General features: G+C 37.2%; 1 protein-coding gene across 1 annotated transcript in view; it reads left to right on the forward strand.

Annotated features, from left to right (window-relative positions):
* The window catches only part of PTPRQ (protein tyrosine phosphatase receptor type Q), a 221,273-nt gene that overhangs the window by 20,505 nt on the left and 176,879 nt on the right, over window positions 1-23,889 (forward strand). Inside the window, exons 3-8 of the mRNA XM_089652140.1 lie at window positions 6,902-7,063; window positions 7,152-7,331; window positions 14,594-14,701; window positions 16,955-17,236; window positions 19,346-19,627; window positions 19,930-20,214. Coding sequence (XP_089508266.1) covers window positions 6,902-7,063; window positions 7,152-7,331; window positions 14,594-14,701; window positions 16,955-17,236; window positions 19,346-19,627; window positions 19,930-20,214 — 1,299 coding nt within the window. The remainder of the gene's footprint in view (window positions 1-6,901; window positions 7,064-7,151; window positions 7,332-14,593; window positions 14,702-16,954; window positions 17,237-19,345; window positions 19,628-19,929; window positions 20,215-23,889) is intronic.

Here is a 23,889-nt window from a genome sequence, read left to right on the forward strand (position 1 = left end):
CAAAAAGTCTAACAAATGTGGTATCCCCATACTCAGTAGAAGTAGCAGAATGTATTTTTGGGTGTAATTCCACATATACCCATGGCTTGCGTGAGAAATATATCATTTAAGTGACAACTTTGTGTAAAAAAAAAAAAAAAAATATATATATATATATTTTTTGTCATTTTCCAATAACTTGTGAAAAAAAAAATCTTACATGGACTCAACATGCCTCTCAGCAGATAGCTTAGGGTGTCTACTTTCTAAAAAGGGGTCATTTGGGGGTGTTTGTACTGTCCTGGTATTTTAGCACCTCAATAAATGTGATAGGCAGTCAGAATGCAAAAGCTGTGTAAATTACATTATCTATACCATAGTTTGTAGATGCTATAACTTTCACACAAACCAATTAATATGCAGTTATTTGGATTTTTACCAAAGACATGTATCAAAATACACTTTGGTCTAAATTCATGACAAAATTTGAGCTTTTTGGATATTTTTTATGACAGAAATGAGAAAATATAATTTATTTGTTTAATTTTTGTTCTTTTTTTGTTTATGGCATGTAAAATAAACAGAGCACAGGTGATCGAATGCCACCGAAAGAAAGTTCTATTTCTGTGAAAAAAGGACATAAATTTAATTTATGTACAGTATAGCATGCAATTGTCAGTTAAACTAGAGCAGCGCTGTATACCAAAAAACGGCGTAAATTGCAGTATCTATACCATAGTTTGTAGATGCTATAACTTTCATACAAAGCAATCAATATACACTTATTGGGATTTTTTTAAAATCAAAAACATGTAGCAGAATACATTTTGGCCTACATTTATTTATAACTTTGAGTTTACTGTATATTTTTTATAGCCAAAAGTAAAAAATATAATTTTTCTTCAAAATTTTTGGTCTTTTTTTGTTTATTGCACAAAAAATAAAAAGTGCACAGGTGATCAAATACCACTGAAAGAAAGCTCTATTTATGTGAAAAAAAGGATATAAATTTCATTTGGGTGCAGAGTTGCATGAGTACACTATTGTCAGTTAAAATAACACAGCTCCGAATAGCAAAAAGAGGCCTGGTCAGGAAGGGGGGTAAATCCTCAGGAGGGCACGTGGTTAGGGATGTGATATGTATTAGTAAGGATTGTCTAGTATGTATTGAGGAGGTTGCACTACACTAATTATGTATTAATGACTGTATGAAGAAATTTCTGCATGTATGTCCAAGTTTACAGATGGAAGATGAAGGACAACACAATGATATTACTTAAAACTCTAAATGCGTGTACCTTATACATACTTCCCAACTTTCTGAAATGACAAAGAGAGATGCCTTTTAGAATACAGTATGTAGGCAAAGATCATGTTCCTGCCACAACTCTGGTTACATGGACCACAAAGAGCTAATATGCAAAAAATGATTAACTAAACCACACACCTCTATTTTGCCTTTATATTGGCTTTTCAAAATAACAAATGCAGTAGTATAGAGGTTGGGTAAAGAATTTAGATAAAAGTTGGATAAAAAAAACTTTTGGTATTAAAATTGTACCTTCTCTATACAGATGTACACATCAGACCAAAAAGAGGGACAACTGAAGCTGCATGAGAGACAGGGGAATTTGGTCTCATGCACCAAACCTACCATGGCCTAAAACATAACTTTTATTAGACATCTATATAAAACACATGACTTAAGGAGTATAAAGAAGTAACAGAAAACTGCCAAATGTGTGACCTTACTTAAAAGGCAATATGGATCTAGCACAGGGGCATACCATTATAGTTCTAGAGGGTATATACAGTATAATTACCTCCATCCAAAAGGAGATAACCAACCATGTCATTGAACAGCAGATATATTTTATGCTGTTAAAAATTCCTATTGTCTGGATGGAGGAGTGTATATGAGGGGGTCAGGCATGGACTAAAGCTTTGGGTAATTTTGGCTACTGAAAGGCTTGACTGCTTACCTACATCCCAATAGGCCATAGTGCCCAATCCAGCCTTCTAAAATTATGTCCTAATTCACCACTGTCATCAGAGATAGTGGTGAATTAGGACAGGGTTTATACCAGGCTGGAATGGGCACTGTGGCATTTTGGTCTTTTTGCAAGCAGTCAAGCTTTTCAGTAGCCACAGCATTAGCATTAGTCCATAGCTGTAGGTAGTGAGAGTTAGTCAGGATATTGACCCCCCCCCATATACACTCCTCCGTCCAGACAAGAGGAATTTGTAACAGCAGAAAACATATCTGTTGTTTGGTGACATGGTTGGTTATCTCCTTTTGGATGGAGGTAACGACATATACCCTCCAGGACTATAATAGCACACTTAGAGGTGTTCTGCGACTTCTTCATACTCCTTATATTATATGTTTTATACAGATGTCTAATAAGGGTTATGCTTTAGGCCAGGCCTTGAAATTTCCACTCGCCTACTCGCATTTGGCGAGTGGAAATAATGTGGGGGCGAGTGTGTGCTGATACTCTGCACAAGACAGGAGACAGACAGCGGCACGCTGGACTGTATATTATTCCACAGCGAGGAAGAAGCAGGCGGGCCATGAGCTCCACTGACTCTCTGACCAATTCTAGAGCAGTGGGTGGGCTTCACTCTTGTGTACGGGGACAAGATGGGTGTGACTTGGCATGCAGTGGCCACTCTGATCCCGAGAAATGGACCCCAACATTTCACCCCGTATGGCACTGCTGTTCCTGTCCCTGAAGGAGGGATGAGGAGCCCAGGTACTCGGGGAGAGGACGGAGGACACTCCACTCGGTAAGAACCTCTCCAGGGCCCCGAACTGTGGATCTTTGTGCCGGGACACACCATCATTGTGTGTGGACTCAGCATTTGTATCAGTGGTTGAATTGTACCCTATCTGTATCAGTAAAAGGGACAATTCCCCATGCTTGGTGTCAATGGGAGGAATGGTGCCCCATCATTGGTGTCAGTGGGAGGAATGGTGCCGTGTCAGTGGGAGAAATAGTATCCCACTGTTGGTGTCAGTGGGAGAAGTAGTGCCCCATCGTTGGTGTCAGTGTTAGGAATAGTGCCCCATCATAGGTGACAGTGGAAGAAATAGTGCCCCATTGTTGGTGTCAGTGGGAATAGTGCTCCTTCGTTGGTGTCAGTGGGAGGAATAGTGCTTCATTGTTGGTGTCAGTGGGAGGAATAGTGCCCCATTGTTGGTGTCAGTGGAAGGAATAGTGCCCCATTGTTGGTGTCAGTGGGAGGAATAGTGCCTCAGCTTTGGTATCACTAGGAGAATTAGTGCCTCAGCATTGGTGTTCCTATTGATGTAAAGCACTTATTTTCCTTTTATGTTTACATTGTTGTTGGTACTATTTATTTTTGTAATTTCTGAATAAAACATTTAATAGTGTAATTTAACTGCTCTCCCACCACCCTATTGCAGAAATCCTGCTACAGGGCAGCAGGAGTGTGCAAAATCACGTATATATATATACGTGATTTTGCATTTCCGGGTAGGGGGCATACACGGGCCGCACGCGCGCCCTACCTGCGGCACCATTTGCTGTCAATCACCGGGTCCCAGCCGGTGATTACTCAACGGCACATGGTGATTGCCAAGTACTACAAATTGGGGAGAGAACTGTATGTAAACCACGCAGATCTCTCCCCTGTCAGCACAACAGAGCCATACAAAGCAGTGTGCTTACAGTGGAAAGCACAGAAACAGCCCCATAATAATTCACACCCAGCACACAGTTAACCTTTTGATCTCCCCAGATGTTAACCCCTTCCTGCCCAGTGCCATTAGTACAGTGTCAGTGCTTTTTATTAGCATTGATTACTGTATTGGTGTCACTGTGGATGTCAGTGACACCAAGTCAGTTCCCCCCAAGTCAGTGTCAGAATGCCCACCGAAGTCCTGCTATAAGTCGCTGATCGCCGCCATTACTAGTAAAAATAAGATTAAAAGAAAAAAATCCCAGTAAATATACCGCCATTTGCAAATGCTATAACTTACACGTAAACGAATTAATTTGCACATATTGGGACATGTAGTAGAATACAATTTGGTGTAAATTTATTAGATTTTTAAAAATTTTTTACTGGACATGTTTAATAGCAAATTTGTCGGTCTTTTTTTGTTTTTAAACTGACATACTAAAGCTAATTGCATTTTTTTTATATTTTGGACTCTTTATTCTAAAGAAAAATGTAATTTCATAAGCTTTAAGGGGGCGTGGTTGGGGGCAGGGATGGGCAGGGTTGGGGGACAGGACGGGAGGAGGTTGGAGGTGGACCTGGGCAAGGTTGTGTGGAGCAACTGGTGGAGAGTAAGGTTTGTGCCTGGCTAGTAGGTCTAGACTCAAAATTTTAAGCCCTGCTTTAGGCCATGGTGGGTTTAGCGCATCACTGTTCTTTATTGATTAGTATTACCCACAAAAGGCCAGTCTACATAGTATATTTATACATTAGGCCACCTTTTATTTCCTCAAATGAGGGACAGTCTCTCCAAATGAGACAGTCAGGAGGTATGCTTATATAGCTGAAAGCTATACGTATGTAAACCCTTGAACCCAGAGGAACAACAGTCTTCTTCATAGCTTGACTATCTTGTGATGCTATTATAAATATAATGCATTGCTGTTAATTATATCACTTGCCAGTAATATTCTTTGTTTTTCTTAAAAAAAAATTTATTTCAGCAGTTTTATAATGAGTTCTAATTTACCAGTTAATAGATTAATTATTTTCCAATAAATTACAAGTAGATTTAAAAAAAAATCAATGGGGTTAGGAGTTTGCCAAGCTGTTAAGTACACAATTGAAGCATAAGACTAAACATTTAATAGAGAGTGTAGTACCAGGAAAGCAGAGAAATGTGTTTGAGCTATTAGTGGCAGTGTGAGCATGTGTGGGGCAGAAACATACGGCTTTATTTACTCACCTGCTGACACTGAGCCCAAACAGAAATCACATCGATCACTGAGAATCATATTGTACAATGAACACATTGAAATGAACTTTCTGAGAACAGAAGTATTCTGCTACGCCACTTGTTTCAATTTTTTAAAATAAAAATTTAATTTTTTTTTTAATTTTGTCTGAAACACTGTCTAAAAGTGGCATGACTGGTCTCATTGTGACATATTTAAAGTGTAAGTCCATCCATTAGATTCATTTAGATCTAAAAGGTTGATGGGGGATTTATCGTTCCCATATTTATATATATATATATATATATATATATATTGTGTTGCAATCAGACATTTTTAATTAATTTACAGTGAAACACTTTTCCCCAGTCTGGTATTGGAGGGGATACCTCTCTAACTAATCCCTGGATATCAGTAAAATCCCAACCAATGTACTAGTCCTTCCCTCTTTTATCCAAGGTGTAAAAAGCAGTAGTAAACCGCATTAAAAAAACAAAACAAAAGTGGTCCCCCTGTCGTCTAATGTCATAATGCTCTAGTATGCATTGGTAATGTGCATACTAGCACATTAGGACAAACTTACCTAATAAATGGACCCCTCATAGCTGACAGGGATTTCATCTTCACCAGGTCTTCTTTTTGGGATAACAGCTCCAGCCATTTGATTGGCTGGAGCCACACATACACGCAGAAGTCTGGGCTGCGGCTAAGCTCTCTCAATGGACTGCATGCCATCCATTAAGAGCGTAGTGCGCATGCTCTGGTGATGTCACCGGCTGCTACACATTGCAATATTTCCTAAACGGTGCACTTTTAGAAGATATTTACTGTACCTACCTGTAAGCCTTGTTGCAGGCTTACCTGTAGGAACAAGGCTACTGCTTTAACATATACTTTAATAGGTCAATAAAAAGCAATGAGAGTTACATAGTTTGTCTGGTTGAAAAAAATGACATCCAGTTCAACCAATAGAAGCCGAAAAAAAAAAACGCAATAATTTATTTACACAATTCTATACCCACTGTTGATCCAGAGGAACGCAATACCCCCCAAAAAAGCATGATCTAATTTGCTCCAGCTTGATCCCCCAAGAGGCAATGGGATATGCCCTGGATTATCTTTACCTATAAATATTAATAGCCAGTTATATTTTATGTATCTAGGAATCCAGGCATTTTTAAAAACAATCTACTGAGCTGGCCACAGCCAGCTCTTGAGGGAGTCTATTCCACATTTTCACAGCTCTTACTGTGAAGGGCTTCTTTTCATATTTGGAAATTAAATATCTTTTCTTTCAGACGTAAAGAGTTCCCCCTTATCATCTGTGATGACCTTAGTGAATAACTAAACCAAGTTCACTGTATGGACCACTTACGTATTTATACATGTTGATCTCCCCATAATCTCCTAGAGGCAAGAGAGAATAAATTCAGTTCCTCCAATCTTTCCTCATAGCTGAGCTCCTCCATGCCTCTTATCAGTTTGGTTGCTCTTCTGTGCACTCTCTCTGGTACCTCGATATCTTTTTTGTGAACTGGTGTCCAAAACTAAATTTCATATTCTAGATGAGGTATAACTAATGATTTAAAAAGGGGCAAAATGTTGTCTCTATTTTTCTGGAGTCTATACCTCTCTTAATTCGAGAAAGTATTTTAACCATCACCTGTATTGAACTGTTAAATTTTGGAAATCACTTTGTACAAGCTTAGTAAATAACTCTCAATAAGGCAGCTAGCAGGGATTACATCAACTTTTAAGGTAGAAAACATGTTATTGATAAGATTAAAGGGAAGGTAAAACTAACCTGTTTCAGCTAACTGCACAGGGGATTCACAAGACCAGAATCAGAAGGTTACTATATCATTTTCAGTTCTTAACCCCTTATACTCAATTTATTGACTTTTTAAACTATGTATTACAATATTGTAAAAAAAAGTTTATTTTTATTTTCTTTCAAGCATATGTTATGTATTTTAACATACTGTCTTCCCTGTTATTAGCTACTGAGAATGTGCAATATGGAATCAACATTGAGGCTGAACAGCTGTCTTACACTGTTGAGAAGCTTGCACCTTTTACTGACTATACAATTAGTGTGTCTGCTTTTACAACCGTTGGAGAAGGACCACCAACAGATATAGTCATAAGGACAAGTGAGCAAGGTAGTATTTAGTCTCCAAGGGTTAGTAAAAAAGTGGTTCATTTCTATTTCCTGAATATTACTTTAACATTGTAAATTTTTGTCCTTAGTTCCAAGCTCGGTAAATAACATAAGTTATTATAACATAAGTTCAACATCAGTTATGGTGTACTGGGACCCACCTATGGAGCCCAATGGGATGATAACCCACTATACAGTCTATGCAATGGATCTATATACAAGAGAGGCCTTTCACGTGATAACCAGCAACACAAGCATCCTCATACAAGGTATCACTTCTTATAAAATTGTTTAATCCTGTTTATTTTCACAAATTATTCAGCACAGAAATCATGTAGAACATTTGGGGCAATTCATTTAAATATATGTATACTGTTGACTTCACAAAAAAGGATAGAATTAGAGAAAAAAAAAACAATAAAATATCACCTTCAGTATCAGTGATAACAATGTGTTTGCCATCAACATTTTTCCATGTGATAAAATGGCAGCATCAGCGCCTCAGCATTCTTTTCATTCGAATTATATTGTCTGTCTTTTAAGAATATGTTTAGGTTTTACATTCACTTTATTATTTAGGCTTTGGGGAAGAACTAGGTCTAGGGGTACTGTCAGGGGCGGACTGACCATTTGAAAACTCGGGCACTGCCCGAGGGCCCGGGGTCAGTAGGGGGCCCCATGAGATGCCCCTGGTACCTTTTTCATAGGCTTTTTTGAGTTTGGGCAAGGACACAGGGGCCCCATGATCCCCTATTGCCCGGGGGCCCCATGAGTTGTCAGTCCGCCCATGGGTACTGTATTTTTTGACTTGGGGGATAGATTTAGTTAATTGATATGTTCCACTTAAAGCAGACCTTTACCCATAACGTTGTAATTTTTTTTTTCTTTTAGCAAGGAACATACATTCCATATTAATAGTTATGCTGTAAATTGTTTGTTTCTTCTTGCTGGAGGCTGCCATTTTGCTGATACCCAGAGCTCTGAGCAGCATTAAATCTTTAGGCTGTCAGCAGATTGCTCTCTACAAATTCAGCAGCGTGTTAAAAAAATAAAGAGCAATTGAGCATGCACAGAGCAGGATGAGACAGGACAGTTTACAGGTGAAACTTTAAAAATAAGTGTCCTGTCCTGGGAAATAATAAGTGTCCTGTCCTGGGAAAAGTCCCGTATTACTGGGTATTAAACAGCATACACATTTAGTTTTAAAAGAAAAGGGAAAAGTCCTGGAAGTATCCTGTCATACACCTTCTTACAAGTTTGCAGAGAACTTCCAGGATTTTTCCCTTTTCATTAGATGTCTAGAGCAGGGACAAGCTCTGTCCTTGTCTGCACTCCAAGCGGTTGCTACATAACAGGACCCAGCGGAGCTTTGAGTAGCACCTGTAAATTTATTTTGTCAATTTATTTTGTGTCACACTTATTTTTAAAGTTTCACCTGTAAAAAGAGTCAGCATGAAGTCCTGTAACAGGACTTAATTTTTTGAGTAAAGTTCCACTTTAAATTAAGGTTAATGGTTATTTTAGGGGTTAGATTCTAGGCTTTAGGAGTAGACTTAGGTTGAGATAAAGGGTTACATTTAAGGGTTTTTCAGGTGAAAAATGTTACTCCTACCTATCGCTGTGCTCCATCAGTGTTACCTATAACTGTCTCCTCCTCTTCACTTCCTCTTTCTGTAGGGGTCTCTCAAGGTTTTGTCCTTGGACCCCTTCTCTTCTCCATCTACACCTCCTCCCTTGGTCACTTGATAAACTCCCATGGCTTTAAGTACCATCTCTATGCTGATGACACACAAATCTATCTTTCTACTCCTCACCTCACCCCTTCAGTTTCCTCTTGCATTACTAACCTGCTAAGTGACATATCGGCATGGATATTCCCTACAACCTGTGCCACCTCCCCTGACTTCTCCATCAAGATCAATAATACAACCATCAGTCCCTCCCCTCATGACAGGGTATTAGGTGTAATCCTGGAGTCCCATCTGTCCTTTCAGCCCCAATTACTGTCCAAATCTTGTAGACTTCACCTCCATAACATCTCCAAGATATGCCTGTTTTTAACCACTGAAACCACTAAGCAACGTATTCACTCCCTTGTTATCTCTTGCCTTGATTATTGTAACTCCCTCCTTATTGGCCTACCTAATCACAGGCTATCCCCTCTTCAGTCTATCATAAATGCTGCTGCCAGACTCATTTACCTTACCAACCATTCCATGTCTGCCATCCCTCTCTGCCAATCCCTCCACTGGCTTCCCATTGCCCAATGAAAAAAAATTAAAAACATTAACAATAACATATAATGCCATTTATAACTCTGCCCCCAATTATATCACTAATCTTGTCTCCAAATATGCTCCTCCCACAACCTCCTGCTCTCTCTAGCTCCCTTGTCTCCTGCTCTAATGCTCATCTCCAGAGCCTTCCCCATCCTCTGGAACTCTATTCCCCAATCTATCTGACTATAGCCTACTCTGCCCACTTTTAGGCGATCTCTGAAAACCTATCTCTTCAGGGAAGCCTATCATGCCTTCAGCTAATAACTGAATCTTCTATTTCTCCTATCAGTTCGTCCCCCACAATTATTACCTTTTGTACCACCAGCCTCTCCCTCTTAGATTGTAAGCTGCAAGAAGCAGGGCCCTCCTAACCCTCTTGTATTGAACTGTATCGTTGCTGTATTGTCTCCCTTTATATTATAAAGTGCTGAGCAAACTGTTGGCGTTATATAATAATAATTACTTTTTCTGGTAGATTGCAGCTTTTTTTGTGCATGAATATTTCTTCTAGTAGCACTACTTTATCCTACCAAAACATAACATATTGATCTTTAACTGCTGGAAAATGTGAACAATATGCTTTGTTGCTAGGAATGGTATTATGTGATGCATACAGCTAAAGATATTATGGTATATCTCCTGTGTTAGCCAATAAACAGGGTGATTTTGGCTCTGTGCTTTCTAAAGCAAAGGGGCTAATAGGTTTCTAGCAGAGCTGGACCAATTGGTGTCCATACAAGTTGCGTGCCTTTGGTTTATGACATGGAGACTAAAGAGGGACCCTACAGCAGCAGCCTTATGGTAATAGTACTTATAGTGCTACCTTGTTCTGAAAGTTTTGTTGGAGCATGGCACCTACTGGTTCTCAGTGTGCTCATGATAAGCAAATGGTAACAATTGTGGGGTTGCAGCAGTGGTGAAGTTGCAACAGCTTTTGCCTCAGGATCTCTTGGAGTGAGTGGCTATGTTAGCACTTGTAGTTCCAAACTAGGGTGACAGTGTTGGCTTGTTTGGCTCTGTGTTAGGTACATAGCTGACTGACAATATGGTTACTATGCCAAAATGTGTTTGTTTCTGTTTTACAGACAACTGCTCAGACTAATTGTGAACAGCTGAAAGTGTTTACAGACATCCAGCCAGAATAACACTGAACTGGCCTTGGGGGCAGTATAGTCTATTTTTGTCATTGATAATACTTTGTAATGGTGTTATCAGTTAACCTGTAACTATTGCGTGTGGCAGAAATAAAACTGATTTGCAAGGTTTAGGTTGAAGAAAAGATCAAGTAAGCAACATTTGTGCAAATCTGAGGGCACAAGGCTACAGCTGTCACCAGCAACCTCTACTGCTTGCCACACGACTCACTTCATTTGTATTTTTTTCCCCTGTAGCATTTCTGCAGCCTCTGACAAACTGCTGTAGCATGTTTTCAGCCTCTAACCATCTACTGTAGCATAAATGTAGTCTCTGTTCTGCAGAATGTCCTTAGCCTCTGCTAGCCTCCTGTAACATTTGCATTTTCTGACAGCTTGCTGTAGCATTTCTGAAGTCTCTGGCAGTCTTCTGTAGCATATCTTCAGCCTTCTAAGAATCTGCTGTAGCATATCTGTAGTCTCAGACAGTCTCCTGTAGCCTTTCTACAGCTTTTAACAACCCACTGTAGCATGTTTGAAGTCTCTAGCAGCCTTTTGTAGCATTTCTGCAGCCTCTAACATCCTGCTGCAGCATGTTTTCAGCCTTCGATGTCCTGCTTTATTATATCTGCAGCTTCTGGCAGTATCTTGAAACATGGCAGCAGTAAAAAGTAGTTACAGGTAGACATTTTTTTTATTGCAATACTGAACAAAAACATTTGTAATCAAAACATGTTTCCTCAAAATGTCCATGTCTAACTATGCTCAATGTGATAAAACGGTATACCTATTTAGCCATACATTATAACCGCACTTTCAATTTTTTGTGGCATACTTGTTTCATTTCCTCCCTCCTAACCACCCAGACCCATTTGATGGGAAGCTGCTTGCACAACTTTACATTATGTCACCTGCAGCTGAGCTCGCCCTGCTGCTTGGGGGGGTAATATAATGACTAGAGATGAGCGAATCGAACCTGGCGAAGTGGAATTCGTTTCGAATATCAGGAAAAATTTGATTCGCATCGAATCCGAATTTTAGCAAACTTCGGGTGCACGAATCGAATTTTTCCCGATCAGCCGGCAAAAGTGTCACTGCAGAGAGCTCCGCTATTTCTGACAGTTCTGACAGTTCATTTACAGCGGTTGAAACATTGTATCTATTTGTTTCCATTTAGGATACAGATGTTTTTATTCGGAAATAAATAGATACAATGTTTCAACCGCTGTAAATGTGAAGGAACTGTCAGAGAACTGTCAGAAATAGCGGAGCTCTCTGCAGATACACTTTTTGCTGTACTTTAATTCTTCTTCTTTTCATTCTTCTTCTTCTTTTCATTCTTCTTCTTCTTCTTTTCATTCTTCTTTTCATTCTTCTTCTTCTTCTTTTCATTCTTCTTCTTCTTCTTTTCATTCTTCTTTTCATTCTTCTTCTTCTTTTCATTCTTCTTTTCATTCTTCTTCTTTTCATTCTTCTACTTCTTTTCATTCTTCTTCTTCTTTTCATTCTTCTTTTCATTCTTCTTCTTCTTCTTTTCATTCTTCTTCTTCTTCTTTTCATTCTTCTTTTCATTCTTTTTCTTCTTCTTTTCATTCTTCTTCTTCTTCTTCTTTTCATTCTTCTTCTTTTCATTCTTCTTTTCATTCTTCTTCTTCTTCTTTTCATTCTTCTTCTTCTTCTTTTCATTCTTCTTTTCATTCTTCTTCTTCTTCTTTTCATTCTTCTTCTTTTCATTCTTCTTCTCATTCTTCTTTTCATTCTTCTTTTCATTCTTCTTCTCATTCTTCTTTTCATTCTTCTTCTTCTTCTTTTCATTCTTCTTCTTCTTCTTTTCATTCTTCTTTTCATTCTTCTCATTCTTCTTTTCATTCTTCTTTTCATTCTTATTCTCATTCTTCTTTTCATTCTTCTTCTTCTTCTTTTCATTCTTCTTCTTCTTTTCATTCTTCTTCTTCTTCTTTTCATTTTTATTTTCATTATTCTTCTTCTTCTTTTCATTCTTCTTCTTTTCATTCTTCTTTTCATTCTTCTTCTTCTTCTTTTCATTCTTCTTTTCATTCTTCTTCTTCTTCTTCTTTTCATTCTTCTTCTTTTCATTCTTCTTTTCATTCTTCTTCTTCTTCTTTTCATTCTTCTTCTTCTTCTTTTCATTCTTCTTTTCATTCTTCTTCTTCTTCTTTTCATTCTTCTTTTCATTCTTCTTCTTCTTCTTCTTTTCATTCTTCTTCTTCTTCTTTTCATTCTTCTTTTCATTCTTCTTCTTCTTCTTTTCATTCTTCTTCTTCTTTTCATTCTTCTTTTCATTCTTCTCATTCTTCTTTTCATTCTTCTTCTCATTCTTCTTTTCATTCTTCTTCTTCTTTTCATTCTTCTTCTTTTCATTCTTCTTCTTCTTTTCATTCTTCTTCTTCTTCTTTTCATTCTTCTTCTTCTTTTCATTCTTCTTCTTCTTCTTTTCATTCTTCTTTTCATTCTTCTTCTTCTTCTTTTCATTCTTCTTCTTCTTCTTTTCATTCTTCTTTTCATTCTTCTCATTCTTCTTTTCATTCTTCTTTTCATTCTTCTTCTCATTCTTCTTTTCATTCTTCTTCTTCTTCTTTTCATTCTTCTTTTCATTCTTCTCATTCTTCTTTTCATTCTTCTTTTCATTCTTCTTTTCATTCTTCTTCTCATTCTTCTTTTCATTCTTCTTCTTTTCATTCTTCTTTTCATTCTTCTTTTCATTCTTCTTCTTCTTCTTTTCATTCTTCTTTTCATTCCTCTTCTTCTTCTTCTTCTTCGTCGTGCCCCGTGACTGCCCAAATGAGTGAAGTGTGCGGTGATTCTAAGATCGACGGCACTCATCTGCATGTCATACTGACTGACAGTATTATTTCTCTTCCCCAGCAGACTCCAAGGGCATTTAAATTAAAGGTACAGTGTTCTGCACTAATATAAAGGCTCTCTGAAGCCTAGAAACCCTTTTAATAAGTTAAATTTGCGGCGAATAAATTCGCATCGAATCGAATTTCTCCCGCAAATTCGGCGAATCAGCCGAATCGAATTTTTGAATAATTCGCTCATCTCTAATAATGACGCCCACTGGAGAGGAAAAGGGAGGAAACCACTCGCAAGCAGCAATATGGTCAAATAAATCCTGCTGACTGAGGGGATATGGATGACATGATAACATGCTTGGGAGGGGGTCCTTTTGGTTTCTTGACATGGGTGCCAGAGGTCTCAAGTGAGTCCATGCTGACTAAACCTTACATTTATTGAATTCAGATTGCAGGAACATACTATATTGTACATGAAGTAAAGATATATGTTCATGATTTTTTTGTGCACTATAAAGGACAGAAACAATATTGTAAAAGCTGTCTCACTACATTTTCATAAGATAGGCAGATCATTGTAATTCTTCTTTTTCTAGTAGAATACATGATAACAGAGTGAGCATTGCATATGGAGCTGCATTTGAATGTACTTCGCACTGGATGTATTGCTGAAAAAATCAGCAGGGTCACAATTTCATATATATATATATATATATATATATAAATAATTTTGACCCTGCTGATCTCATCTTGTTATTTTCTCGTTACAAAGAAATGGAATTCCAAAGGGAAAATATGCAATTCTACTCTACTATTCATGTTTCTAAACATGTAGATAACAGGAGACTTGCAATATGCTCCAGTTTCCTTCCTGTTTTACAATAAAAAGAAAAATGAAAAATAGATTAAAAACTAGAGTAAAATATATGCATGCGCATATACAGGGTCTTATGGCTAACATGACAACAGAGAGAAATTGTGGCATCTATTAGTGAAGAGTCTTGTGAAATCCCCAAGAAAAGACACAATGGGGTTGATTTACAATGGGGTTGATAAGTAAAATAAGTAGAGAGTGCAAAATCTGGTGAAGTTGTGCATGATAGCCAATCAGCTTCTAACCTCAGCTTGTTCAGTTAAGCTTTGACAAAAGAAAATCTGGAAGCGGATTGGTTTCTATGCAGGACTGCACCAGATTCGCACAATCCAGTTTTAGCAAATCAACTCCAATATTTCTTGCATCATTGTAAAAATTATTTATGTATGTATATGCTTACTTACTTATGTCAGCTACTTTATTTGATAGGCTTAAGAAAGTACACAGATTACAAGATGCGTGTTGCAGCCTCAAACACAGCAGGTGAAAGTTCCCTTTCTGAAGAAAATGATATTTTTGTCCGGACGTTAGAAGATGGTAAGTATACATGTTCTGTTTAATTCTTGCAGGTTGGTTGTATGGGGCCTTACATGTATTGGCTTCACTAGGCAGAAAAACATCACAGTGCTTTTTTTTCCCATTCACAATCCTGATTGTGAATAGAAAAAAAATTCAAAAGAGCTTAATAGCGTAAGTTCTAATAACATACATACATATGCAGCTGAATATGTAAGAAGGGTGACTAACCATGCTTTTCCTTGTGTGTATTATTTTCACAGACTTTTGATTAGAGAGAGAGAGTTCAAAACCAAACAGCCTCTGCTGGTCTCTCTCTAGAAGATCCATATTGTTCTGTGCACCCTGAATAGAATAGTTATTTGTAAAATAGATTTTATTTTGTTAATGATAAAAAAAATAAAATTTATCCCAAATAATCATAGTTTTCCTTTAAGCAATTAGTGTGCACAGTCCAAAGTCCCATTGGAAAAAATTGTATAACCACATCCTGACTGCCATATAGCAGATATACTGCTACAGGGCGGCAGGGTGTGCAAAATCACGTATGATCCCAGTGATTACCGAGGATATCCGATGGGGAGGAGGGCTGCTTTGTTTACTAACAGTCCTCCTCACTGATGGCTCGAGCACCCTGCTTTGTTTACTAACAGTCCTCCCTGTCGGCTCAAGCACCAACACACTGCCCCCCCAGTAAAACACTCCCAGCATACAGTTAACCCTTGATCATCCCTCATGTTAACCCCTTCCTGCCCAGTGCCATTAGTACAGTGTCAGTGCTTCTTTTTAGCACTGATCATTATATTGGTGTCACTGGGGATGTCAGTGATACCAAGTCAGTTCCCCCCAGTGTCAGAATTCCCGCCGCAGTTCTGCAGTCCCGCTATAAGTCACTGATCACCGCCATTACTAGTAACAAAAAAAAAATACATTCCAGTATATATACTGCTATTTGTAAATGCTATAACTTTCACATAAACCATTTAATTTACAGGTATTGGGATTTTGTTTTAGCAAAGAAATGTATCAGAATATATTTTGTGTAAATTTATGACGAAATTTGATTTTTTTAAATTTTTTTACTAGATATGTTTAATAACAAAAAGTCAAAAATGTTTTTTTCTCAAAACTGTCAGTCTGTTTTTTTATATCGCAAAAAAATAAAAACACACAGGCGATAAAATACCACCGAAAGAAAGCTCAATTCATGGGAAAAAAAGGACGTAAATTTCATTTGGGTGCAGCGTTGCATGACCGCGGCAATTGTCAGTTAAAGTAACGCAAAAAATGGCCTGTTCAGAACGGGAGGTAAATCCTCATGAGGGCAAGTGGATAAGCATTCAAAATGATGCAGAAAAAAAAACAAAAAACAAAGCCCAATTCTGATCGCCTGATTCAGTTAAGCTCTTGCAAGCAGTGAGATTGGACAGCAATTATCCTCCCTCTCCAGAAAAGCTGTGCTTGCTTGTTCTAGCATACTTGTACACATGTTTACACACTCAGTGGTCTGTCACTAACAAATATGAAAGGAATAATTCATTTACAATATTTTACACCACAAGCCAGTTATCAAACAATATTCTATCAATAGGAATGTGTTGAAAGTAGTTGCACAGTATCAAATGAAAATATTAAAGTACACACTTTCAGAAAGAAATCATTCCATGTCCAGTACATACCAATATATACTGTACTTTGTTTACATCATTAAAGGTAACGCTAAAAGGAATTAGTACCCATAAAATAATGAAATTCTATATTATTGAAGTGATTTGGATGCCTGCTGTCCAATCCAGTTAGTTTTGTGAAGTAAATTATTTAGATGGTATGCAGGTGTTTGCAAATTTTAACACTATTCTTATATATTAAAGGAAGATTTATATAGTTTTAAAATGACCCTGTCTGGGGAAAAGTAATCCAAGTAACGGTGTCCTGCAGGAGAAAAGGTGATATACTTACCTCTCCAATGGCCCATGTGTCTTGCCTCTCCTTTTTTTCAGTACTTTAGTCACCGTCAGTGTTTTTGGCATTTGCCATATCAGGAGTTTTCAGATACCTGTGTCTCCCTCTACACACCATTTTTCCGACACCTACATCAATACAGAACTCAGTAGTGACATACTGTATGGGTTGGAGGATGGAAGTGGAACCATGGTGCACACTAGTAGACTCAGGCATTCCACACTTCAGGAAGTATAAGGGGAAATCTTAATATTGTACTTCATTTTTGATTATGTATTTATTCATTCATGTGTGGTTTTTCTCTAATTACAGTTCCAGGATCACCACCTCAGAATCTGGTTTCAACTGGTGTAAATGCGACTTCCATTGGTTTGGAGTGGTCCCCACCTTTAGATCCCAATGGAATTATTACACTCTATGAAATCGTCTACACAAATTCAACAGTTATACTTTCACAAAACACCTCCTCAACAAGCTACACATTGATTGATTTAAATCCATTCACCCTTTATAGAATTTCTGTTCGAGCTTACACTATGTTAGGACATGGAAACCAGTCCACACCCGTTCTTCCTATCAAAACCTCAGAAACTGGTAGGTGTAAATACTTTGCATATTGATGGTGCTAAATTAAGATAGGATGTTAAAATTTACTTGGATTAACCAATGCAGGTTGATTTTTTATTTGATCCAAGAGTAAAGTATTGCAAGCTTTCCTTGGTGATTTTATCAGCTGCCTGCAGCAACTCACTTTATGTATTTTACCTGTACAGTATAAATCACAAACAAATACAGTATATAATTAAACTAAACATGTGGCCAAGTTATAAACATCTGATTATTTCCATATTCTTAAAGTGGACAAAAACTTAAAAAGTGAAGATTAGCTATGTTATGTGGAACATTTAAAACCATTAATTGTGCCTAAGCTGCATCCTGAAAAGGCTTCTCATTGTCTTGAATTCTTCCTAAAAATAACAGATCAACTTATGGTATGTGAATGTGCCTAAACTCTTCTGTTCCTACAGTTTTATAGCTGTACATGTGCTGTGTGATATCTAAGGCCTCTTCTTGCTAGCCTCAGGATATCTTTAGTGAAATTTGGTGATGTCACTACTGTGCTGCTCACAGTTCTCCTTGCTGGAGGTTCTAACATGAAGAAAAAAGCCCCATTTCTATCAAAATGGCCACCTCCACACAGAGTGACAGTACAGAGCAAGGCATAGTAAGTTAGCTGCAGGGAGACCATAGGCAATATCGGTGACTAGTCTTTTGTCCTGTGCCTGCCTTGTGTTTGGGCACAGCTTACAGAGTACATTTTCTCTTTAACAAGCCAATGAGCTTCCTCAACCCAACTGACCTCTGTAGCTGCAGGAACTGTAAGGCAATTTATCCTGAAATGTCCCAAGAAAAGCACTGTTAGTCCTGGTATAGACATGGACTTAAGTGCATCCACTTTTTAAGAATATATATATTTGAACATCCATATCAAGGGCCCATGTGCACTTTAAATATGACCTCTTTATTTCATGTAATCCCTGAACTTAGCTAAAATGTTTATACCTAGAGCTTTGGCTCTAGCTATAACTCTAGCTCTCTCTGCAACAGGTGAAGTAATTATCTGTTTAGATGGCCAAAGAAGCCATGAAAATCTCACCATAAACAGGATTTACTAGGCAGTGCTACATAATACATATGGCAATAACTCAATCACGGAGGTGTCATGGAGATAAATTACACACTGTCTAGATGCACATATGTAGGTGCAGCGGGCATCATTCATGTACAGGAAGCTTTTATTTGCAGAAAACTATGCTTGTTGTAAACATATTTTTGTAGAAACATTATGTAGAAGCATTTTATTATGGTAGTAGCATTTGTTATGGCAGCCATAGCATTTGTTATGACAGAAATATTGCATAATCTATCTCTGCATACTGCAACAGACAAAATCGAACAAGAAATAAGGATTTGATTAGTTTCACAGACTATAAAAGATACAAATTTATTTGCAATAGGATCCTTAAAGGGCCAGTCCACTCAAAAGTGTTATCAAGGTTGCAGGTGAAGTTTTCTAGGCTGAGTCACCCATTGGTTTTATTAATGGTCCCAGAAAGTTTATAATCTGCTATAGTTAATGGCTCTGTTTCCCACTTCTCCTTTTGCAATTTCCATTTATTATTATTAATAATAATAATAATAATAATAATAATAATAATAATAATAATTTAAGAAAGTATCAAGGAGACCAGGACCCCCTTTGTCTTTCTGTGGAGATGTGCAGACCTGGGAACTCAGGTGCACAGATTTGACCACCAGAATTCTCAAGAGATGTAACAAAAGATTTTGTGCTTTGACAAAATCAATCAAAAATAAGAATACCAGTTATGGGTTGACTGATCCATTGACATATGGTTTTCCATAGAAATGTATAACAATAAACCAACTGTGGCACTGGTAAAATTATAAAGAAGAATATCATAAAACTTAATTATCTGAATTTCATGAAATTGCATCTCTCACTCTTTTCTTTATAAATTATAATCTGGCTCAGGATATTATAACAATACATCAGTAAACCTATATATGAGTAAATCTATATTTCTATGTATGATTATAGGAGAAATGTGTGAACAGGGAAATGCCACATCTTTGCCTCTGTCAATCGTGTGTTCTAACACACATTTTGTTATTAATTTTCAGCTCCAGGTAGTCCACCATATGATTTGCTCTACAGAAATCTTTCTTCCACAAGAGTATTACTTACATGGCAGCCTCCTGTTCATGCCAATGGAATTATATTGTTTTATAAAATCATTTACTGGAACTCCTCTCTTACTCTTACAAGCAACAGTAGTGAGGCTTTAATTGTTTTGTCAGACCTTAAGAAATATTCGCAGTATCAGGTTATTGTATCTGGTTATACAATACATGGAGATGGAAACCAGTCAAGTGAGATACTACACATGACCACCATGGAAGATGGTAAGCTCCCACCATAATTTGTTAATATGACTTTGCATATTTATACGTTTGATTGGTTCTATTTAATTGGTAGTTTATCGATGTAAAAAATAATTTACATATATAAAAGGTACACACATTGTAAGAAGAACGTAATAGGTTATCTTTGCAATAATTCTTATCAAAATGTTGACATCTGATATGCTTGAAATTGTGTATGAAACATTATTTTCTAAGCTATAGCTCATTGATATTATAGACGTAAATGCTTGTTTAATGTTTACGTTATTTTTTTCTGTTTCCTGTGTTCTTTCTTTTTCTAGTTCCTGATGATCCACCTCATAATCTGTCCTACCGAACTTTAAACTCCACCTCCATACAGCTGTTTTACTCTCCACCTTCTTCCCCTAATGGTGTTATTAAGTATTACTCAATCATGTGTCTTGATGCTACAGGGAAAGCTCAATATTTCAATAGTAGCGGATGTTCTATAATCCTTAGCAACCTGCAAAAGTTTACTGAATATAATGTCACTATTAAAGCCAGCACATCTGTGGGATCTGGATCAAGATCAAGTAGTCCACTCTTTGTAAGAACTGGGGAAGATGGTAATTTGTACACACCATTTTTTCACCTTGATAAACATGCTCATATTTTTATGCTTCTTTTTTAACACATTTATCTTTCCTGTATGTTTGGCTACTAATACAGTGAAGAAAAAACTAATACATTAATAACGTTTCTCCATTTACAGTTTTTCCTGCCCAAATTTTCACATTATGCTCTACAATATGATGAGCATGTAGAGAAACATGCACACATAAATTAAATAGCCATGCATGGTTCTACAGGTGATCTCCAGAAATATACAGTAGAACAGACTTTCTCAGCCTTTTCAACATAGAGGAACCCTTGAAATAAGTTTCTGCTTTCAAGGAACCCCTGATAAAAATTACTATATCTACAACTCGTGATAAATTTGTGTGATGGTCAGTGATAAGAATTCTCCTTTCATTTGTGGTCATTGGGAAGGAGTACCCCCCTGCAGATAGCTAAAAAGATCAATGGTGTCAGTGGAAACTTATCTGAGAGGTAGAAATTGCTCATGGCTCAAGAAACCCCTAACAACCTCTGGAGGAACCGTGAAAACCCCAGCAGTAGAACAATATATTTTAAATAGCTCAGTTTTTATGTATTTATAATTAAATAAACCACCACATTTAAACAACAGCTACTAAATTAATAAAACAACATATTTTACGCAACAAAAGGGTAAGCTTCTTTGAGTAACTTTTTCACTTTGATGACCCATTATCTTGGATGAGTTAAAATAGAGTAAAAATAGAACATATGTGTGATTATGCCACTGACCTTTTTTTAAGTGAAATCAAATGTCAGGATGGGTGTATATACCTAATGTCACATATATTATGCTGTACTGTATTTGTGAAGCATAGGGTTGGCCCAATCAACAAAGGAACGGTGTCCTTTAGTGTTAGCCACAATGTTTTTAAACTTTTTATGGGAATAGGGTTGACTGAGTAGAGGCAGCTCACTTAGTAAGTGAATGAATGTTCACATTGCAAATTGAATTATTGTGAGTAAGATAAAGCTGTGAAGCTTTCATTTTTTATCCCCTACATGTGATTGGATATTCAAAGTGAACACATGTTCACCTTAGTCACAAACATTCAATTTGTAAAGTGAACATACACTTTGCACTTTTAACAGCCTCCTTTGGTAAATCAACCCTATTGCTTCATTAGTTAAAAATATAATGTCTCCCATGTACTAGAAATGAGCAACAAAATCAGCAAGCCTTGTAAAATAATTTAGAAATTGATATAGGATTATACAAATATTTAGTGTTTTTTTAAATTTGTAAAAATAAAGTTGAATGACATTTTGGGTCTGCCAAATAATACATTTAATGTACACATAAATAAAAAGAAAATAGATCAACATGTTACCTGTCCCATCATCTGATTTATGACTGCAACATTACATATGGAAATAGTTTGTGGGATATAAAGTTGTGAACTGTGAAGAGCTGTTTCTCACAGGAAAATTCATTTATGAGGAAACAAGGAAACTCTCTAAAGTGGATGGTTATGATGAATGGAGGAAAGCAAGTACAGAAGTATACTAAAATAGAATTTTTTATTCAGTGTAATATATAATTACACACAGGATACTGGGAAAAATTTAATTGCATTCTCAAGATAAATAAGCAAAAATGTATACAGTATATGTAATCAAATGGGTAGACTAACAGATATCTGTTTACCTTTATTTTGCTTTGAAAGTTCTGTAGAGTCCCTCAATCACTCGTTTACTCTTTTTGAAAGAATTTCTAATTTGATAAGCTTTACCTTCAAGAACTGTGTAACAGCTGGAATATTGAAAAATCTCATAAAAGATTAGGCACCAGAACAAGGCAGCAATTAAATGAAGTGATTAATACAAATGTTAAGTGTCATTGTACATTCCAGTATCTTAGACCATATCCCAACCCACACACTTCTGGATTGCTCCTTCTGCTATGTCATTACTGGGATGAAGGATGAGCTGAGCGTTTGGTCCAAGTGTAAGTTAATGGCTTTCAGCATGAATGAACATGACAGATTCCTACTGCCAATGGTTGCTAAGGAAGCACCCATCACCCTGCCTATTCACTTAAATGGTCAAAAATCCCCAGCCATGTAAGCAAAGGGGTGGGAATAGGGAATAACATTGTTACCTAAATATGGCTTCCTTTATTTTGCCAATGACAGCTTGGGGAGCTGTCATTCTGAAAATGGCTGTCATCATGTTAGGGTCATCTGTTTTTTTCTTTCAATTGGTCAATGGGCATTATGATTTATGTGGTTCTACATTGCTGGATGACATGACTGATGATGGATTTACATTGTAGGACAATTTTTTTAATCATAGGACATGTCAAAAACTTTGTTTTTTTTTTAATCCCTTTACTCATTCATATGGGAGACGGTTTCCAGACTCCAATAATCCCCCTACCCATGGTCCTTCACAACCACTTTGACAGAGTTGTGGGGAAGAAGCTCTTGTCCTCAACATCATGGAGCAAGTACCCTCCCCTATGTTGAGGGCATGTGGCTTGATATGGTTCAGGAGGGTTGTGCATGCTCATACTCCCTCCTTTCTTGTCCTGCCAGATATCATGACTTTTTTTGCATGGTGGCCCCCTTAAAGTTCATACCAGACCTGAAGAGCCTGGTATAAATTATGAGAGAACTCCCAAGCAACAGAGGCATGGTACGGACATGTGGCCTGATGTGGTTTGGAGGGCTTGTGTTTGTTCCCCTTATATTGGCCTTTCAGATTACTTACTCACATAAGAGTCTGGAGTGAATTTTGTCAGAGGACTGCATGCCTTTTTTTTTCCATCTGGTCTCCCTTAAAATTCTTACTAGACCTGAAGGTGGTCCTCCATTAACATCTACACTGGACCCTCATCTAAGATAAAGGTCTGGTATAGATGAAGAGAACTCCTGGCTACTTTGTTTACAAATAGAACAAAACAACCAGTGGCTATCATTTTGCCAACAATTTAAGCACACCTTTTTTTTTGTAAGTCTTGGTGCTGCTGTAGTAATTTGTATACATTGCACAGATGTGCTACTTTACAAGCAAGATCAGGGTATCCCCAGGCATGTTATTTAACTACCTCCTGATTGGCCTATAGACAAATGATGGTCGAGCAGGAGCACTGTTACTTTGGGAGGACGTCATATGACATTCACCCAGCTGTGCACCTACACTCTAGCAGCCACTCTGTAGTTTGATCTGTCACCTGCTATGTCCATTGACAGGTTGTTGTACTGGGCCATCCCCGGTACCATGTAATTGCTGTGACCAATCACAGTGATCACATGTCAAATGTACACAATGAATAGCGTACATTCAAAAATTGTAAAAATAAAGTTACATTTTTTTTTCTTTTTAGTTATATGATGATGCTATACTGCACTGTTGACAGTATGTAAAAATTGTGATAAAAAAACAAATTTGATTTACTTTAATTTTTTCATACATTTTCCAACATATTTTGACAAAAAATTACAACTTCAAAAAATTCACCATGCCTCTTATTAATTACCTTGCGATGTCTACTTTCCTTAAAGGGGTCATTCAGGGGAAGGGGGGCTATTTGTACTATTCTGGCATTTTTAGAGCCTCAAGAAATGAGATAGGCCATTAGGATTGATCGATTTTCAGATATATATTCTACAGTAAATAGACTTTATGGGGTTGATTTATAA

This window comes from Staurois parvus, unplaced genomic scaffold, assembly GCF_062004578.1.
Source record: "Staurois parvus isolate SC_StPar_1 unplaced genomic scaffold, SC_StPar_1.0 ptg000025l, whole genome shotgun sequence".
Classification (NCBI taxonomy): Eukaryota; Metazoa; Chordata; class Amphibia; order Anura; family Ranidae; genus Staurois; species Staurois parvus.